The sequence below is a fragment of the Siniperca chuatsi genome, linkage group LG20, assembly GCF_020085105.1.
Source record: "Siniperca chuatsi isolate FFG_IHB_CAS linkage group LG20, ASM2008510v1, whole genome shotgun sequence".
NCBI lineage: Eukaryota > Metazoa > Chordata > Actinopteri > Centrarchiformes > Sinipercidae > Siniperca > Siniperca chuatsi.
Window position 1 is genome coordinate 17,068,281 of NC_058061.1, and position 21,420 is coordinate 17,089,700.

General features: G+C 39.2%; 2 protein-coding genes across 7 annotated transcripts in view; one reads left to right on the plus strand and one right to left on the minus strand.

Annotated features, from left to right (window-relative positions):
- LOC122867136 lies at positions 1–19,930 on the plus strand. 3 transcript variants are annotated; one of them, XM_044177490.1, is made up of 7 exons: positions 1–157; positions 2,509–2,663; positions 8,776–9,034; positions 10,773–10,886; positions 10,985–11,143; positions 11,252–11,378; positions 15,135–19,930. In XM_044177490.1, the coding sequence occupies exons 2-7, from the start codon at positions 2,658–2,660 to the stop codon at positions 15,241–15,243; spliced, it is 774 nt and encodes a 257-aa protein (XP_044033425.1). In that variant the 5' UTR covers positions 1–157; positions 2,509–2,657; the 3' UTR covers positions 15,244–19,930. The 3 variants fall into 3 exon arrangements, with proteins under 3 accessions (XP_044033425.1, XP_044033426.1, XP_044033424.1); XM_044177491.1 differs by lacking the exon at positions 1–157 and having other exon boundaries at positions 1,576–2,663; XM_044177489.1 differs by lacking the exons at positions 1–157; positions 2,509–2,663 and having other exon boundaries at positions 7,580–9,034.
- Positions 16,003–21,420, minus strand: part of mrtfba (myocardin related transcription factor Ba) — a 27,731-nt gene continuing 22,313 nt past the window's right edge. For all 4 annotated transcript variants that reach the window (XM_044177485.1, XM_044177483.1, XM_044177484.1 and 1 more), the window contains one exon: positions 16,003–20,553. In XM_044177485.1, the coding sequence (XP_044033420.1) occupies positions 20,039–20,553 (515 nt within the window). In that variant the 3' untranslated portion in view covers positions 16,003–20,038. The remainder of the gene's footprint in view (positions 20,554–21,420) is intronic.

Consider the following 21,420-nt stretch of genomic DNA (forward strand, 5'->3'; position numbering starts at 1 on the left):
CACTCCTCCATGCCCATGATCTCTCTTTCTCTCATTCTCACTTTCTGTCTGTCTCTAACTATTTTACTCCGTCACAGAGAGATGGAGCACTTGGAATGTGGAGAAAGGAATTTTCAAAAGACACAGAGGAGAGACAAGCCATAAAACACGTTTACAGGTGAATTATAAGGTTGTTACACTGCAGGACATCGCAGCCACAGACGTTCACACAGGAACAGTGAATGTGCCTGTTAACCCTTTGTGCCACAGATCTGTTGTGTTGTTGCTGTCTCCGCAGATAGTCTCTATGCCATTCAGTATTTATGCTCAGTAAAGCCTCAGAATCAATCATCTGCTTGGTCATATTTCCATGCTCAATTACACAGTTTAATTTTTATGACCCAGTATGAGCTTATAGCTGTCTGCTTTGTATCAAACAGGATTTTCTGTTACAATCCTGCTCTGCAGCTCTGCACTGTTGTCTTGACTGTGAGGCAGCTCTGTGGTGACAGCAGGGGTTCGATTAGATTAGATGAAACATTAATGATCCCCGTGGGGAATCAGGCCATTGCAGCAAGCAAGCACAGACAGTATACATAAAAGAAAAATAGGATGCAAATAAGAAGACAGCATAAGTGGTGTATGCAAAGATGCAGTTAACAATTCCAACAATTAGATATATTAGATTATATAAATATATGCATGGCAATGTATAAATTAACAGCAGTAGAATGAGTATAAGCAGACGGTTATGAAAGAGTGAAATACATTAATAGCGAAAATGGTGACTTTTTAAAATGCCATTAGATGATAACAGCACAGCATGAGTTTGTAGTTACTGACCCAAATGTTTAAAGGATAGGTTCACATTTTTTCAAATCGGTCTCAAGACATGCCAAAGCTATTATGAGGCTTTAGTGGTCTGAGTTAGCAAATTCATATGGGTATCTTCCAAAGTAGTTAAAAAAAAGTGTGTTTGTGACTCATTTTTAAAGATTTACATCTTCAGTGGACACAAATGGGCTGGGGGCCGAGGGCCTCAGACAGAGTAGGGAAGTTGGAAAAGTAATGGACTAAAGAAAAGGAGAAATTAACTAAAACATTGTTGGTTTTGATATTTTAATGGGATTTGTTAAACAGTATTAACTAGACTACAGCTATGCTAGCGGCTGTAAGGCTGTACTGAGGTAAATGCAAAGGTGTTGCTCATGATGACAATGCTAACATGCTGATGTTTAGCAGGTGTAATGTTCATCATGTTCACCATCTTAGTTTAGCGTGTTAGCATGCTAAAATTGATTTGCATTAAACACAAACTACAGCTGAGGCTAATGGGAATGCCATTAGGTTTGCAGGTATTTGGTTATGAACCAAAGTATTGGACAAATTTTTGCCCTCATGATGGTGCTAGATGAAATGTTAAAATATAACAAAGTTTTTACAATTCATTGTGAGAGGGACATGAATGTTTGTACCAAGTTTCATGGCAGTCCATCCTATAGTTGTTGAGACATTTCACTAAAAAGCACAAATGTCAACCTCATGGTGGCGCTAGAGGAAAAGTCAGGGGATCACCAAAGTCTGCAGGATTCATCATCTGGGAACCATGAATGTCTGTACAAAATGTTGCACCAATCCATCTACTAGATGTTAAAATATTGCAATGAGGCAGACTAACTGACTGACCAACATTGCCATCCCTAGAGCAATGCTGATAGCATGGCTAAAAATATAGAACAGTGCTAGCCTTATCCCTTAAGACTGACTTTTACACTGGAAAAACAGAACCCTCTTGCTGTTTTATGCCACAAAGCACTTGTAACAAAGTGGAAGTGGAGTCTCAGCAATAGTCTTGTTTCTCTGCGTTCATTGTAGGTGTAGTGTACATCTCAAAATTGCCATGTAAGTGACCCACACATGTTAGAATGCTACGTGTATCTTGTTTAACAGTGTCTGCAGGTGATCATGTGAACAGAAGTGAGCGAAGATGTGTTGACAAGTCAATCCACATGAGAAAAATGAGTCTGAGCCCCGCGGGGGAGGCACGCTGTGGTAACACACCAGGAAACTCTTGTGATTTGTCACCGTGATTTATCTTTGTTGTAATGTGTTCAAATCACAACAATGAGGTGCCGTGCGGTTTTAATCTCTAAATTTTACTGCTGAATGATGCTACAAGGAGATTGTAAGGGAAGCTCTATTACATAAACCTCTTGTTGCAACAGATGATTTACAGCAGCAATATGTGTGTGAACATAACTCGTGTGCAGCTAGGCGTCTGCGGAGTATGATGTAGTGTCTCTGATGCAGAACTGGATCCATCCTCACTCGCCTGTCGCTGCAGCTGCAGACATCGTTATTCATATTAGACCTGCATGCTGGCAGCGTGCCTGACATACTCTCTTGTCCTGTTTTCCTCCTCCTCTTTTCACCTCCTCTCCCCTTTTCTTTATGTTTCTCTCCTCTCTCACTTACTTGCCCCCTTACACAAACACACCTTTCCTCCTCCCTCTCCTCGCCTGTGATCAGCCTGAGTGGTGCAGTGATCCCGCCTGTCTGCCCTGCCTGGCGAATAAAAAAAAAAGGAACACAAAAATGAACTGTCCCAGTTTGATGACATCATTGTTGCCACTCATGTTCAGCCAACATGTTCGAGACCATGAGTGGAACCGACTGCTATGAGTGTGAGTGTATTCAAATTCTCCTCCTATTAGTCAGTATGAGTCCAGCTGCAAGCTGCTGCACAGGAAGTGGTTCTAACAATGGTTTTGCTCAGACAAGAGAACAGGAACATCCACACACACTCCCTCACCCACACTGTCATACCACACTCGTGAGTATCCGCAGTGATGACAGTCATCACTGGCACCCTCAAGATGCTAATCTTGAGCCTAAACACAAGTCATAACCCTAAACTAATGAACTATTGCAACAGAAATGACAGTACATTTGTCCTTGTGAAGATAGTTAATGTGAGACAGAGAGTAAACTAATTTAACAACTAAGAAAACCTTTTTAAAAAAAGAGTACAAATTACACATTGAAAACCAAACTATAAGATAAAACTAGAAAAAACACAACAAGGAAAACAATTAGTATAAGTCAAAGATTTGACAGACATAATAGTAAAAGTATGTTTAAAATTATGATTTAAAAGATATCCCTGACTGACATGAGTTCTAGTTTGGTCCTCATAAGTATAGAAATACATCAACACACACACAGCCACGCATACACACACAAACACACACACTAATCCGGGCATGACGCAGCCCTCTGAGCAACTGCATGTCATCATCAGTGAGACGTCCTCTGGGAGGGAGCGTACAACGTGTTGCCTAATGGACACACTGGATAGCAGAGTGTTGAAATCATCTGTCTCTTCCATTGTACACAGTACAGTACAGCTAGTAAACACAGACTGACCTATATCACTGCAGTGAGGTATTACAGTATTGTTATGGTTAAAGATTAAAGGGACAGTTCACCCAAAAATCAAAAATACATATTTTTCCTCTTGCCTGTAGTGTTATTTATTCATCTAGATTGTTTTGGTGTGAGCAGTTTCATGTAGGAACTATCGGTAGAAAGAAAACAGCGACAGAAACGCTAGCAACAGAAACGCTAGCAACAGAAACGCTAGCGACAGAGACACGTCGCTAGCAAAACCATTCTTTTCCTATGGTGCCTGCCGTGCGCTCCTCTCTTGTGCCACGCTTCGCGTTTTTCTGACGGTTTTTAGACACGCATAAAAGTTAAAATATTCTCAACTTTTCAGCAAAAGACAAAAAGGCGTCGCACCGCTCGTCAATGTCAAACTTGGTCCCGGCAGCCAATCAAATCAAGCAAATCAAGTAGCTGACTGTCCTGACTGTTCTTTTGTCAAAATGTAGCATTTCTTTAAATCTGCATTAATCAATTGTTTTGGCCACTTGGGAGCAGCACTGCAAGCTGTAAGCACAACATTGACATACAGTATATCACCTTATAAAGCTGATGTGTCGAACATCAGCTTTTTTACACATTCAAGAGACACGAAGCAACATTAGCATTAATTTAGAGTCGTGTTTCTGGCCACCTGGCAAATGTAAGTCTAATATTCACTCAATTTTAGTGTGTTGTAACAACACATGTTGAAACACAGTACAACATGTGTACAAATATAAATATATAAGGATATGTTAAAAGATATCAATACATTTTGAAAATAATTTTTTTTAGCATTGAAAAGTGATTGGAAAAAAATGGCAAAAATGTGTTTATGGTGGGGTTTTATTAGTGTTAATACTACACTATGTTCTGAAAAGTTTATAAGCAAGGATATTTTAATTTGTAGCTTAATCTGTGTTACTTAAACCTGCAATAACGGATTGTTGTTGTTGTTTTTTTGCTAATTGGGGGTAGCACAACAAGCTGTGAACACAACATTGACATATATCGCCTTATAAAGTTAATGTGTTGGACATGTTAGCAAACACTTGCTTTTTTACACATCCAGCAGACACAGAGCAACATTCGCATTAATTTGAAGTCGTGTTCTGTCCACCTGACGATTGCAAGTCTAATTAATATTCACTCACTTTTACCACTGTTTTGGTCTCCACCAATTCCTGAGAAAAATATCACTATACTATGTTCTCTAGCTAGTTGCTAACGCTTGTGCTACTGTTTAGTGCCGGACAGGTGACTAAACTCCTGGGAAGTGGAATTAGGTGATGGTTGGGGAAAGTTCTGCTTAGGGCCCTAAAAACTCTTTTAAATAGCACTTCAAACACTTAGTTTGAATTGTTTCAGGTCAAAGAGATTAACACTGATCCAAGTGTTTAACCTTTACTCTATTACAGTAACACTATTGTCCAAAGATATGTGAGAACTTTTTGTTGCTGAATAATGAAGCTCATTAACCATCAATGACTGTGTGTATCCTTCCCTGGGTGACCAATATCCTGACAGGTGGTGCACACACATACTTTACTGTTATTTGATCTGTGTGCATCTCTCACACACACACCCTCACACACACACACACACCGTCAAACAAGCAGCTGAGAAATTAGGCCTATGTATATATGTGTGTGTGTGTGTGTAAAGTGGATATAGAGTGCGTGGTGGAAGTAGAGGTGAGTGACTCTTAAAACTGGAAGGAGAGAAATAAAGACAAATATGAGGCTTGTGTAAAGCTGCTTAATGTTTCAGGTTGGTACACGCACTGAGGGATGACAGAACGAAAGATGGACGGATGGATGGAGGTCTGCCACTGCAGGACTGGTGACGTAGGCACTACAAACTAAGGACATAATCCTCTGTAGGCCTGACCTGCTCCTTTAGTGTAAGAGACTGACATCTAGTGGTCAGCTGCAAGAACAACACACTATGATTTTGAGGTTTTACTCTCCTCTTTAGTACTTAAAACACTTAATGTACAAATGTATAATCCTTTGTTCTTGTTCGCCTCTGTGTGTTACATCTGTGTTTGCTCGGCCTGAGTGCAGTGGCCCAGATAACCTCCACAGTGCCATAGAAACACCAAGAAACACAGGTTGATGATCTTATCAAATGTGGTATAAAAAGACACATCGGAAATTAAAAGAGGTCACCGATGAGGCTTATGAAATACACTCCTTATCTGTATGTAATTACAGTCTGGAATATAGGTCAGGCATCATCTGCTCTGCTGATGTTATAAACTGGCTCCAGGCTTTATTGATGCTACGCTGGCCAGCTACTGTCACATGGGGCCAACTGCCACATTTCACAGTTGAACAAGCCGGTACGCTTTGTGCTACCAAACACCACAAGTTTCATGCTATTTTTAGACCAATAATCGACTGAGACATAAGTATTTATTTCTAGATGTGTGGCTATGACCTTTGAACTCAGCTTTATCAGCGTAACATGTATCTAAATTCTTATCATGGGTTTCTGATGGCTGAACCATGGACCAGCTAAAACTCCTTAGCAAAATGAGTCATGTTAACAAATATATTAGTATATACAGTATACTTACATTTTTTTATGTACAGTAAGAAATAGGAATATGTTGTTCCAAGACAAATTATCAATTTTTGATTATTGAAATCACATGTTTTGGCATAAACTTACATTACCTGCTCTTCAGATATTTTCAGTAAAAAAAAGCATCTGATAAATCCTCTGTACACCAGTGGTGGAATGTAACTAAGTACATTTACTCAAATACTGTACTTCAGTACAAATTTGAGATACTTTTACTTTACTTACTTTAGTATTTTCTTTTCATGCCACTTTCTACTTCTTCACCACTACATTTCAGAGGGATATATTGTACGTTTTATTCCACTAACAGCTTTAGTTACTTTACAAATTAAGCTTTTTACACAAAAACATCTGAAGAGCTTATAAAATATGATGTTTCCTTATAAATTAAACTACTCAACAGTATATAAAAGTACAGCTAAAATAATGGACATTTCATGATTATAGCTTCACAAATGTGAAGATTTACTGCTTTTCCTTTTAATTATTTTAATTTATTTTGAATTATTCTGAGGTTTGTACTATTGGGTGGACAAAACAAGCATTGTGAAGGTGTCACTTTGGGCTCTGAGTAACGTGACGTCATTTCTCACTATTTTCTGAATTTCTACAAACCAGAAAAATCAATCAATGGAGAAAATAATCAGCAGATTAATCCATAATGAAAATAATCATCAGTTGCAGTCCTACAAAAAAGTAAAAAAAAAAGGAGCTCCACCTCAACCAGCTACAACAGTAAAATCCTGCTTTTACATTACTGCATGAGTAATAATAATCTAATGATAGAATACATAATAGTATAACAGTAACAGGGGACATTTTTCTGCATTGAGTACTTTTACTTTTAAAACTTTAAGTACATTTTCCTGATTATACTTACATACTTTTACTTAAGTAACATTTTCAATGCAGGACTTTTACATGTATTTTTACAGTGTGGTTTTTTTAGTACTTTTACCTAAGGATATGAATACTTCCTTCACCACTACTGTGCACTACCTGCCCACTACCAAACAACAGAAAGACAAAGTTAGCGACTAGCGGGTGAACATAGTGGAGCATTTAGCAGCTAAAGAGCCAGATATTTCCCTCAGGAGCTGGTGGAGACCAAAAAAGAGCTACAAGGAGAGAGAATATTGGACTTATATTCATCTGGTGGCCAGAAACACAAATCCAAATGAAAGCTAATGTTGCTGTGTCTGCTGGATGCTTGAATAACAGCGTGTTCCTCTAACCTCTAGTGACCAAAAAACGGTGCTTTAAAGGAGTAGAGTGTAGGATTTAGTGGCATCTAGTGGTGAAATTGCAGTTTGCAACCATTTGAATACCGCTCGCGAAACTACTGTGGCTGCGAAACTCGCAAAAGGCCCTATCTAGAGCCAGTGTTTGGTTTGTCCGTTCTGGGCTACTGTAGAAACATGGCGGTGCAACATGACGGCCTCCGTGGAAGGGGACCCGCTCCTTCTGTACATATAAAGGGCTTATTCTAAGATAATGAAAACACAACCATTTTTATTTTCAGGCAATTATACACTAATGAAAATATACTTATGAATATCACATTCCATTTCTGCCAATAGCTCCTCCTAAATGTTACACACTGGACCTGGAAGTATTTTTATATGATAATAATACTAAATATGACTAAATAGAAAAATATCAAAGTTTATGTTCAGGAAAAAACATCCTTAGCTATTATTGATACTTTAGAATTTTACATGTGCCTTTTGTGCGTCCCTCTCTCATTTGATTAACAGTGGCCTGGCAACATAAGAAAACAACCACACAACTGTCATCACATTTGAATTTAAAATATCACTTAACCCTTATTGGTGCATGGAAGTACGTGACATCTTGTTTTTCTAATTGACCCCAGCCCACAAGAGCATTGTCAAAAACACAAAGTACAGGAAATCTCTCATGTGAAATAACCAAAACTATCAGGGGATGTAGAAAAAAAGCATGAACTGTCTCCATAAAGGCAATCTTTTGAATCGGATTGAATACATGCTGGAATTGATCTAGTTTGGCACTAACTACTGATACTGTAGTTTGAATACAGACATGACTTAATTACTATCATCATAATTATTCAACCCTTTTGACCCTTTTGTTGAGGTCAACTCACCTTCCACTACTAACACAGTAGAAAAAAACCAGCCTGTCTACCAAAAGACTGTGATCATCTGTGCCAAAAATACAAGAGAAGAGGAATTTATTACTGATATGAAGATGGAATAATAACCTTGCTTAGCTGGAATAACAATGTTGTACCAAAACAAAAGTCAAATCATGTCATGGCATTGCTGAGCTCCTGTCCGCACCTAGTAACATACAACATGACCACAGTCTTCCAGTAATGTCAGCCACTGTCCATTGTCCTGCATATGCCTCAGGCTGACAACATTTGCATGTTTTACAGTCTCATCTGTTTGTGCACACTGTTTACGTCATTTAAAAGGTGACGCCTTTGACACCTGTGTTAAAGCTGCTTTCAATATCATGAGCCGAGACTCGCCAGATGATGAAAACAACATCTATGGGCTGAGTCTATTTTACAATGCCTCAGGTTTGTTGTTTTTTTAGAATACTTTTGAGAGAAGACTGATTTTAATGATGCTTCATCCAGCTTTCTGGTTTTGAGCTGTTTTTAAAGCTGTTTTTGGTTCATGGTTTACATCACTTCAGTTTGAGGATTCAGCGTGTGGTTAAAACTACTTCAAAAACACCTTGATTCAGGCCAGGATGGAGAACCCAGACAACAACACTGTGTGCCTTCAGGCTTTCAGGCGGATGCAGAGTGTGGGGTTGAACACAGGTGTCAGTTTAGACCCAGAACAAGAGCTTCAGCAGGATAACTCTGAACCTGATACCCAGCCAGAATCCGACCAGGGGACCCCACAGCCAATGAACAGCCCCCCACCACAGGCCCTTATCGAGATCCGCATACAGCAGCTTCAAAACAGACGTTTCCTTCTGCTGAAGATGCTGCACATCAGGAAGAAGGCAGAGGACAATAGTCGCAGGACCACAGAGGAAAGTGAGTCAGTCTCTTAATTTGATTAACCAAAGATCATCATGAGGAGGTAAAAGATCTAAGCTTAGAAGAAATGCCGAAAATTAAACAATTTTGTGTAGGACGGTGTAGTCCCTCATTTGTCCAGGAGTGTTCTATCGTAGAAAGGTTTCAGTCGTAGTCATCTGGACACTGTTTTCAGAATCAAGACGTTTTGGCTCCCATCCGGAAGTCATTCTCAATTGTGAAAAAAAAAAAGAGCCAAAAAACAGGACAAAAGTGTAACAGAACCAAGAAGGAACGGTGTCTCCATTTCTTATGTATCTGGACTGTCTGAAAAACTACAAAGGATCTTTAGACAGCATGTTCCTGTTTTCTTTAAACCAGGCAACACTTTAAGACAGAAACTTGTTCACCCTAAGGACAAGTTACCCACACAGAAACAGAGCAATGCAGTCTACTCCATTCAGTGCAGTGAGGAAAACTGCAAAGAACGGTACATAGGCGAGACCAAACAGCCACTTCACAAAAGACTTTATCAGCACAGACGACACGCTAACTCAGGATTACAGAGCGCCGTGCATTTGCATCTAAAAGCTACAAACCACACATTTGAAGACAGCGAAGTGAAGATTCTAAGTAGAGAGAAGAGTTGGTTTGAACGGGGCGTCAAGGAAGCCATTTTTGTGAAAAAAGAGAACCCCTCTTTGAACAGAAATGGTGGTCTGAGATTTAATCTGCCCACAGTGATGAAGTAGATGCAGCCAGAAAACAATAGGCCTGATTACTGATTACTGGGCCATCTTGGAAACCATTAGGTCAGTTTCAGGTGAAACTAGCTATTAACAGATACTCAGGCAGATTCCTTTCTGAGGGCAGGGCTTATGTAACTCAGAGTAGCTTAAATTTCTAGTTCCCGTCCAATTTTTTCACAATTGAGAATGACTTCCGGATGGGAGCCGAAACATCTTGATTCTGAAAACAGTGTCCAGATGACTACGACTGAAAATTTTGTGTAGCACAAATGTCCTGTTCATCATTGGTGATTGACCGCTGCTGCATTGCTCTGGTGTGCTTCTTATTTACATTTGTTTGTATTTCAGTTTTCAAGTTTAAAAAAAAAAAAATCCATTAACTTCTTAGGCGGTTTATTGTATTATATTAAAAATGAACTGACTGATAAAAAAAACTCCCAACCCTGATTTAATTAAATGTTTTCATTTCCAGGTTGAGAACTATGGAGCCCCAAATACATCAGTAATATCGTTAGTTAAGTTATCAAAATGAAGTGTAAAAATAAATATAAAGCTTTATACTTTTCCTTCAACTTCCAATCAGTTGGTAAAAAAAAGCAAAAACTAAATTAATTTTCTTCTTTTTTTCTAGCTTTCACTAGTTCATGTTATTTTTCAACTCATAAAGCATAGTAAGCAAGGCAACGTTAACAAAGTTAGCTAAGTTGGTAAAAATTAAAGCTGTTTTCCCCTTTACCATCATTCAGTTGATAAAATAAATTAAAATGTTATTTATTTTACTCTTCTTTTTATCTTTTACTAGTTCATTTTATTAATTACTAATGCAATTTTTTGCCAGCCAGCTAACACCAACAGAGTTAGCTAACAAACTAGGAGCTAGCTAGTATTTCTTTCTGTTTCAAGTACTTCCAATTACTGCAAGAATTAAAAATGGTTTCCAGGTACAGTAGCTTGCTATAGATCTGTGTCAGCTTTGTAAGCTTCCTCTCTCTATGTGTTGTCGTCAGTGACCAGTGAGGACAGCAACAAACTGTGCGAGCTGGAGGCCATCCAGAAGGAGCTGGAGGAGCTGTTGGCGAAACAAGAAAAGAGCTCCAACACTGGAGACAACACTGCTTCCTGTTAAAACCCTTTTTTTTTTTTTTTATAAAGATATTCTTTAATGCATCTATAATGTCGCTCTGAAAAACATGTTTGAACTGCTCATGTTTTAAATCAGGTGAACAGGACACGTGTCCCACTTTTTATAACACTGAGACACCCTGTGGGGGGATCTACATGCTGCCACCTCCCCAGCTGACACAGGAGGACATTACACTGGAGCAGACAGTAAAAACTACGCCTGCAGCAGAAAAACCAACAGGCCCAGTCGTTGCAGGTACGTTACACCACCTCACACACACACATATAACAGTTTCAGCCATGCATTCGTTTACATCTGAGTGTCTATCGGGCCAATAATTCTCTGTCTCTTTCTGTGGGCAAGTGGACAGTTTGGGCCAAACGCCAGCTGTCACCCAGTGTCCATCATGTCAAGAGGTCATCTTCACAGAAACCCACAGCAGAGTGGGCGAGACTATGTGGATGCTTTGCTGCTTATTCTCCATGACAGGGTATGTCTTCTTGCACCTGATTGACTGTAGAAATGTTTATGTCTCCAGTCTCTCCAGAGAAGTATTATCTATTATGCGCTCATTAAATGAGCTACAGGCACAGGTGTTTTACAAACTAAGTCAGTGGTGCCTAGATAAAGTGAATGGGCAAAATCCCGACCCATTTTATGTATTTATTTCTGGAGGAGCAGGCACAGGAAAGTCCCATTTAATAAAAGCTGTGTAAACATTTTGCAAACATTTGCAATAGATGAAATTTCCATGGTTGATCACAAACCTTTGGCCTATATCCATGGCAGACTACGACAAATTAAACAATGCACTAATTTTTCTCCATTTGGCAATGTTTCTGTTATAGCTGTTGAAGATTTTTATCAGCTGCCACCAGATAAAGGAAGGCCTCTTTACACAGAGCAAATAGGGACCAACCTACGGGCAAATACTTTCATTCACATACAGTTGACAGAAATAGTGCAGCAAAAACAGAGTTTGCCCGGAAACTAAATCGACTCAGGACACATACCAAAACGGCAAAACTTAAAGAACAGGATAAAGTGTTATTAAAACAATGTGAGGCAGGCGTGGGCGAAGACACAGGGGACCGTCACAGTTTTGCAACAGTGAAGTCCAAACACATATTTTTCAATATGTTGCATAAGGTATGTTCAGATATTGTGCAAATTCAAGCTCAAGATTTTGATGAAGAACCCTCAAACGGCGCTATTTGCACATAAGAACAGCTTACATACCTATGATAAAAAAACATAATTGGATAGATTGCTAAGTGTTGGTCTGAAGGCTTGCGTTATGCTTATCAAAAATATAGATGCTACAGATGGTCTTGTTAATGGAGTGTTTGGTACCGTTTGTACTGTGAAATTTAATAAAAAAGATTGACAGAAAACTTAAGGTTAAACTTCAATGTTCAGTACCAGGACTTGGAAAATGCAACCCCAATAGACGCTGATGAGGACGAAGTGACAAGCAGTGGTGGAGTTAGACGTCAATTTCCATTACGTCTAGCCTGGGCTTGCACAATTTATAAAGTGCAAAGCTTAACTTTAGACAAAGCCGTGGTGTCATTTAAAACAATTGTCTTGGCTGGCCAAGCATATGTAGCCTTAAGTCGAGTGACATTTTTGGAAAATCTTGTCATTCAACATTTTAAAGCCACTGCCATATATTCAAAAATGGAAAAATATATTGAGGCGCCATTAACAGGAACAGAATTTTCTCTGAAGGTCTGTTTACATAACATTCAAGGTCTAGATGTACATGTAACAGACCTAAAACATGATCACATGATCACAGGATATTGGATCCTGACATACTTTGTATTACAGAAACATGGTTGCAACACAATGCACCACATAATAATATTGCAATGCCAGGATGGACATAAAGTAAGGTCTCAATCACACAGCAACAGTTTGGCAGTTTTCTCTTCACAAAAACCACATGATTTGTAACATTCTGCGTGTGCCTTGTAGTGACTTGAAAGCCATAATGACTAATGTTCAGCCTCTGAACCACAATTACATAGTGCTATGGCTAACTATTGTAGTTAGCCATTTTAATGAACTTTCAGGAGGCAAAATAATAATGGGCAATTTTAATGGCAATGCACTTCCATAAGTGCATCCATAGAAAACCTCATGCAACAGTTTGCAGTCAAATTGTAACCACACCACACAGAAAATGGGACAGTAATTGATCACATTTACATAAAGGACGTTGATCCTAAAATTGTAAATGTGCACATAATTTCCACATACTACAGCTACCATGAATGTATTTCTGTGGGTTTCTTACTTGCTAACTAGGGCCTGCAACATTCATCAGAAGTCTGTACTCCCGTGAGGGGGGCTCTTTTAGTGAGCTTATGAGCTTTGTATGTGTATGACTTAACAAGTTACACACTTGAGGAACCATTTCTGTCAAACAAAACCACAAAAGACAAGCCTTCAGTCTTAGGAATCTCGCAGCCCAGAAAAATAGAAATGTCCATCCAGCTCCAGTTCCATGCCTTAGATTACTCATTCTATTTATTTTTATTTTTGCTCCAATTTATGCAGATTGAATTTGCAATTAGATTAGTTTAAAAAAAGTAGGTTTCACATATTTTGAAAAATATAGAATGACGGACTTCTTAATTGACCATAGGTTGCAGTGAGTCAAACTTTTGTCACACATCAGTGGATGTGCTGAAAAAATTTCAGCTCTGTGGGATGTACAGGTGATTTTTTGATGTTTGGAATGTGAAACGTGTAGAAATTTACATTTCTTGTAATAAGCCACGCCCACTTTTATCAATCATTACCAAATTTTATGCATCAACTAAGTCATGACCCTAGATCGTGCAAACTGAATTTCATATGAATCCATGCAGCCGATTACGAGATCTAAACTTTTCGCATTTGTAGCGCCACCTAGTGGCCGATTGGTGCCAAATTTTGCACTGAGCCTCGGTGGGGTATGGGAAAGTACTTGCCCAAGTTTTGTGATAATCGGTTCCTTTATAACTTCTGCATTTTTTGGAGTATCAAAATTCTTTTAATAACTTTTCAGGATCAGGACAGTCCATAGATTCCAAGTACAAAATTTGCGATTTTGCAAAAAAATTATAGGCGGAAATGGGCGTGGCCCAAATCACAAAATGCAACTCAATTCGGGGAACACGTGCATGTAAGGGTTTCGAATGTGTGATGTAATATGTGGCCGATTCTGGCCAAAACGCGTTTACCTTGATTATAGCGCCACCTGCTGGTTGACATGTCATTTTTAGCGTCTGAGGTGCGTGCATCCGTCTATACCTCCCCTGCAAAATTTCACTTGCATAACTCCATTGTAGGCTGCAGTACCACTTTTACCAATGGAAAAATAAAAATAAAATAAAATCTAAGCGATTTCGACAGGGTTTTACTGTTGTAGTTGGTTGAGGTGGAGATGATTTTTGTATCAGACTACAACTGATGATTATTTTCATTATGGATTAATCTGCTAATTATTTTCTCCATTAATCGATTGATTGTTTGGTTTGTAAAATTTCTGAAAATAGGGAGAAATGCTGTCACAATGACCCAGAGCCCAAAGTGACACCTTCACAATGCTTTTTTTGTCAGTCCAAACCTCAACATTATTAAAAATACATTAAAATTATTAAAATCATTAAAAGGAAAAGCAGCAAATCTTCACATTTATGAAGCTGGAACCATTAAATGTTTTTACATGAAAAATTACTAAGAGTAATTAGTACTCGACTAATAGTTTCAGCTGTACTTGAACTGAATAAACCTGAATAAACTGTTGGGTAGTTCAATTTATAACATCATTTTTTATAAGCTCTTCGTATGTTTTCTGTGTAAAAATCTTAATTTGTAAAGTAACTAAAGCTGTCAGATAAATGTGGTGAAGTAAATATAATATAAAACAATATTTCCCTCAGAGATGTGGTGGTGTAGAAGTAGAAAGTGGCATGAAAAGAAATTACTGAAGTAAAGTACCTCAAATTAGTACTCAAGTACGATACCTGAATAAATGTAATTAGTTACATTCCACCACTGGATAGTACTGTGTAAGTGACATCACTGAGTCTGTAATGATTTTGTGTTTAAACTGACCACTATTATCCAGTGTTTAACAGTCAGTATTAAAGACAAACTAGTTGTTGTAGAGAGCTCAGTGACACATTTGCTGTTGCAAAGACTGATCTTTGACCACATCACCTGTCACATCCTCACTCCCTTCCTTCTGCAGGTGTATCGCAGGCTGCTGTGTAATCCCTTTCTTTATGGACCGTCTGAAGAACGTCCAACACCTGTGTCCGCAGTGCCAGGCACACATACACACCTACCAGCCATTTTGACATGGAGGCTACTATATTAACAGCCCTGGTGTGATTTGTACAGTACGATTCCATGGCTTCTGTACTTGAGTGACAATTTCCTGGGGTCTTGGAGCTGTTTGGGACTCAGCCTTAGCTGTCGTTATTTTCCCCCCAGCACTACATTAAGGAAACTCCACAAGCATATTCTCATTTTGCTTTTCATTTGGACAAGGACTTGTTTTACAAACATACTGCTCTTGGTCTTGTGAAAGTCAGCTTGTTTGCCTACCAGAATATCTGCATGACAAAACTTAATTCATGCTCTCAGCACACAGATGCAAACACTGTTATTCAAAATACTGCTCACTTCTTATCCTCAGTAATATCTAGTTAATGATTCAGATACTAATAACTCCTGAAGGCTGCACCAAACAAACTGAACCCTAAATAAAAAGGAACAAGGAATAATTTTTGCGGCTTACAGCTTCCTGGTTTATTAACAATTCAATGACCTTTGTGACCAGTTTCCTCGGTATAAGGAAACTATGTTTGAGAACATCCGTTATCTGTCAGGAAAATGGAAATACATAGCCTAACATATGCAAACACGACAACAAAGACCTGTTTTCAAACACTGTCAACCACAACATACTGTAATACAAATGTAGTGGCTTTCTTGTTTATTCTGTTTCTGTTCTCTCACTATTTATTCAAAAGGCAACATTACCATTGTTTATATTGTTTGTAATGTGTTTTATAAAAATGTGAATTATTCTGTAAATTACTTTTGCTGAGTCATTCACAGTACACCAAAGTTTATTGACACATAAAGGCATACAGTACTTATATACATATTTTGGAGTATTTACAAAATAGAGAACCCATGGATGTTACACATGTATAAAAATATGCATTACATCTATATAAATATGTACACAATGTGCAAAACATATGGCATACAAACAGCAAGAGGCATGGCATGGCATGGGCAGTGGGGATAGAGAGGAGACTTGGCTACAATGAAGGATGTAAATCAACTGTGTTTCCACTAATGTCTCCAAAATACATCTATTTTAATGAAAAGTCTTGTACAGAGCTCTGTTCTGAAGTTCAGCTTCTCTGCCAAAAAATGTAAAATGTTTACATGATGGTAAACGGCGCAGGTGAAGGAGGACAAGCAGGAGAGCTGACGTGAATATGGGGAAGCCTGAGCCAAAACCGGTTAACTGCAACTATGAAAGTGACTTGACAGTGCTTCCACAAACCTCTAATATAAGAGGGTTATTCAAACAAACCCCCCACTTAACCACTCAGATATGAAGTGCTTTTGAACTTATAAACTGTATTACTCTGCAGTAAAAGCTCTTCCATTAATAAAATCAAGGCAGGATCTGACATACAGTACAGTATAGTAAGTACAGTATATCAAGGGAGAGCAGCCATTATTGCTTTTAGCTGTCCCTGTCTGGCCAGTCAGCAACCACAATTGCCAATAAGTGGCGTCACATCGAGCGTAAATCGCATACATGTGTAGACCCCTAAACACTGCAGCCAAGAGGTTTGTGTATGTCTGATATGAAAAAACAAAATGGAAAAACTCAAACCAAAAATATACACATGGAATCTTTTACATATTTTACATAAGAATGGAAACAAGATTAAATGGTTTTTCTTTTACTGTTCACCCTAAAAAAAAAAAAGTGCTAAATACAAAAATGTGAGAAAATTAACAAAATGTGATAATATGTTCCACCGCCTTTTTGGCAACAAAATATCAAATTTGACAGCCTTAAAAGCTGACAGACTGAAGAAAAAGCAGAATATTAACTCGTCATCTCTTCTAGGATACAATCAACTAGTGATTCTTACTGTTCATCCAATGTAGGATTTAACACAATGTGGAAAAAAAGAAATACAACTAGACCTGCAAGCAGGTATACCGGGGTCCAAGCACCCCGACGCAACTCAACCAAAGGTGCACGAAGCAGAGGCGACCAGGAGAATGACGCCATCTCTGAATGGGGCTTAAACAGATGGTTTAACATGTGTTTGTTTGTAGAAAGAAACGTGTCTCGGCCTGATCTGATATTAAATGTGCAGCAATAAGAGCATCACACTTCTTTGACAAGACAGCGTTGATATAAAGGGCTCTCAGTCAGTTTGCTCAGGCCACCACATTATTGCTGATGTGAACAGCGAACAGCAAATCAGCATTATACAGGCAGTGACCCTGTAGTACCAACAGTTAAAACTGAAAATGTGCCGTGAAGCAACAGAGGAGAGGCAACGCCCTCTAGTGTCCATGGACGCAATGACAGAATAAAGTGGTTCAAATGTTCTGTAAATGTGATTCACTGGACATGATTGATTAAAAAAACAAAAGACAATTAAAAAAGCAATCTTATTTCAAAGTGCCATACAGTAAGACTGTATCAATCCCAAAAGAATATTTAGACTGAATACTGATACTGAATCAGTAACTCAATTTTTAGGTTTGAAAAGGAACAGTGAGTGGGATATGATGCAATCCATTAAAAATAAACATCTGGAATTTATGACGGCTTTAAAAGTAGCTAAGCCCTCTTCACTAACGCCTCGCTGTGTATCACACCTCAAAGGTGCGTTTTTGACTGTAGGACACCGACTGAACAACACAGATAAAAACAGTTAACAGTCATCAGAAGCCTTTTGAAGAGTTACGTCTGGAATATGTTGACTGGATAGCAAATGATTTGACTTTACAGATATTAGCAAATTTCTTCAGACAACTTGTGGGCGACGGCTGAGAAAGAGCCCGAAACGGCCCAAGATTAAATGTGAATACAATCGTGCACACTGGGACACGGGTGTACATGCAAAAGACAGGAAGACTAACCCACACACACACACACACACACACACATCAACATTGCTTCTCTCTCACACACACACACACAGTTGGTCAGGGAACTAACTTTGTCCACAGTAGCTGATGCATCACAAGTTAGACTATTTACCAGCCAAATATTACTTTAGAATATTCCGATTCCTCCAAATGATTCACTCGATAAATGGGCTGTTAAAGCAGACTAACTTATCAGCTACAGGCTATTGCTAACTAGCACACTTGTTGGCTAGTGATGCAGTAATTTCCCACCCTGAAACACACACACACACACACACATACAGACAAGGACAAAGTGCAGGGATACTGTAGGACAGCTAGCTATAATTTCATCTTCTCCAAAGACATCTTTATTCCTTGATAGAACTTGCAGCACACACACAGTTCACATCTATTATGGATGTGTGTCTGCATGTCATAAACTCATATTTGTTCCCTTTCCACTGTTTTATGTCAGTTTACTATCAGAAGAAAAAAAAGCTGCCAAATTTGCTAGTAAAGTCCCATTTTTCAATCTTTTCAAAATTACATTCAAAATAAGATACTTGGACAACAACTGCAGTATCTCTGGAGCATTTGGCCACATGCCGATCACAGCCGTATTGATCACTTCATACTACCGATCATCTTGGATATGCAGAGTTCACATTTCCTTGTTCTGAGGTGAATGAGGCGCATCTTCAGATCTCTCTGCCTCTAGTGCATAGCGCTCACATAGATGGAGGAGCTTGCTCCTCTCGTCGTCCGACTGAAGTCGAGTCATTGGTTCATCAGCTTGACCGGAGGGTCGTGATAGGTCAGAAGAGTCACATCTGATACAACATATCAGATTAGTCAGCAAACATGTCATCTACAGTATGTGGTAGACTGGACCAGTGTGAACAGGGGTTTGACCTCCTCTCAGCCAGGAATCTCTTTAAAACTTGGCTAGGTGACTGACACGTCTGGCTTCGAGTCATAAAGGGAACACGGATTTGACTGTCCAGCATCTCAGACAGGCTGAAGCAACCAATCAAAGCACTTAGACTAGTTTAGTCTAAGCTTTCCCAGGCGAAGTGGTCAATAGCTGAGGCTGTACTGACATCATAAAGCTCTGATGTTCCAGGTCAAGCCTCAAATTCTTATTGAGAGTCTAATCCCCCTTCATTATTTTAATTACACCTAGTTTTAATCTGTAGTCTTTGAACTGTCACACAGTTACTGTGTTTTAACGACCAGCTTTTATAACCTAGTATGGCACAGTATGCTTCAGTGGAACAAAGACCTTCACATCAGACTACCGCCGGAAGTATTTATGAACCCTTTTACATTTAGTTACCGTGCTTACACAGTAAAATAGAAGCAGTGTTCACACTGAAAGCCAACCAGCCAAACCTCCAGTAGAAATAATCCGGCAATATCAGCAATCAATTCTATTCAGGCTCTCTGTAGAGAGAAAGCTGTATTAGTGTGGTTTAAAGATTTTTTTTACAAACAGTCCATGCTACCAGTATTCATTTGGCTCTGTCTCCTCATCTCTGTAAATGATCATTAAAATCATGACATCAGATACTAAAAAAGTCTAGTCTGTTCCCTTTATCACTAATTCTACGGGTGACCATGATCACCTTAGTGATGACATTATTCTGGCTGTTCAGCCATAATAGGCCCTCTTTTAAAGCTGTGCAAACTCCTGCTTGTAGTTCAACTTGAATCAGTGCACTACTGTACAGCATCTCTTACTGTAGTATAGTGGGAATATTACAGATGGTATGGATGTACTGGTAAGAGTGATATGGCACAAAAAGCCATGTTTTCTCCTCCTTTTGCGTCCTTATTTAAAATGTTGAAACTCAGCCTATTTGTGGCTGACTTTCTTCTTCTCTTCATCCATCCATCTCTCACTCCTGGCTCAGCTGCTCTGCCAACTCCCTTGACTCAATCTTTCTTTTTCTTTCATCCATCTCTCCGTCAGTCCCAGTGCAACTGCAGGTCATGTGTATCCAGGAAGTCCGTTGGGATCCCCAGTGGTGTGAGTGCCCCAGCAGGACCTGGTGGCATGGTGAGGTCCAGCCACTCCATATTGTCCAGGCCTGGGTCAGACAGGCCCATGTTGAGCGAGGAGGGGGGCGAAGAGGAATCACAGAAGGACAGGTCTGATGTGTCCATCGGCGAGTAGGGTTGCTGTTCCATCAGCTGGGCCTGCAGCTCCTCCATCAGGCCCTGTGTGCGCGGATCTGACACTGGCGACGTATCAGCCAGTGTTCGCTCCAGAAAAGCCTCCAGCTGATTGTCTGTGGCCAGCGAGGAGAGGCTGGGAAGGCTGTGGCCAATGAGGGGGCTCAGGATAGGTGGAGGGGCCACCTGGATCTGTGGAGGCGGCCTGGAGAGAGCTGTGCTGACCGGCAGGGTGGTGATGTTTGCTGTGACTGGGACGGTCTTAGTGAGAGACACCGAAGGGTCCTGCTGGATAAATGGAGTGATTTCTGGAGACCGGGTGGGAGATAAAAACATGGATTATTATGACGATTCAACCAATTAGGGCTCCTTTGAAGACTGGCACTGGTAGTGACAGAGACTTTTTAAATAAAATTTAACAGAACAATTTGTTCACAGTGGGACACTAAAACTCAGAAACTTGTACTATAGAACATTTTTTGGTGTTAGCAGCTTCTAAACCCCTTCAAAAACACAACTTTAATGTTCCAAGTAAGTTAACTGAAACACGAACTGATTAAACGGATGTTATTTAACACTATTAATTATATCAGTGGATATTGTTACAATAATGTTTTTCATACAATTGATCTGCCAAACCCCCTTGTTGTACAACAAGTGGCAGAAGTTGGACATTTCAACTATTTATCCTTCAGATTCAGCTATTTCAACTGTTTATTCATTATCTTTAGATAACTATTCCAACCATTTACTCAAAACTTTTAGATTAACTATTCCAACCATTATCTATTACTTTTAGCTAACTATTTCAACCGTTTCTCAAATACTTTTAGCTATTTCAACAGCTTATCTATTACTTTTAGCTAACTATTTCAATTGTTTATCCATTACTTTTAGCTAACTACTTCAACCGTTTATTCATTACTTTTAGCTAACTACTTCAACTGTTTAGACCTCGCTGCTCCCTTGGTAACTAGTTTCACACATTCCCAATTGCAACATGTAGTGTTCATGCGTTACAGCTGACTCAAGGAATATATTTTAGTCAAATCATAATTTCTGTTTGTTATTTTTCTCCAAATTCCTTGAGCTACTCCACAATCTTTCCACATACCCTCTGACAACTGCAAAAGTACCACCTGGGGTACAAGTAAATTTGCTCAAACTAAACAGAA

Excerpts from the sequence above, each read along its gene's own strand:
- LOC122867136 (XM_044177489.1), top strand. The coding sequence starts at position 8,740 with ATGGAGAACCCAGACAACAACACTGTGTGCCTTCAGGCTTTCAGGCGG. Across the intron at positions 10,887-10,984 it reads TGGAGACAACACTGCTTCCT|GTGAACAGGACACGTGTCCC; the intron begins GTTAAAACCCTT and ends GTTTTAAATCAG. Across the intron at positions 11,379-15,134 it reads TGCTTATTCTCCATGACAGG|GTGTATCGCAGGCTGCTGTG; the intron begins GTATGTCTTCTT and ends TTCCTTCTGCAG.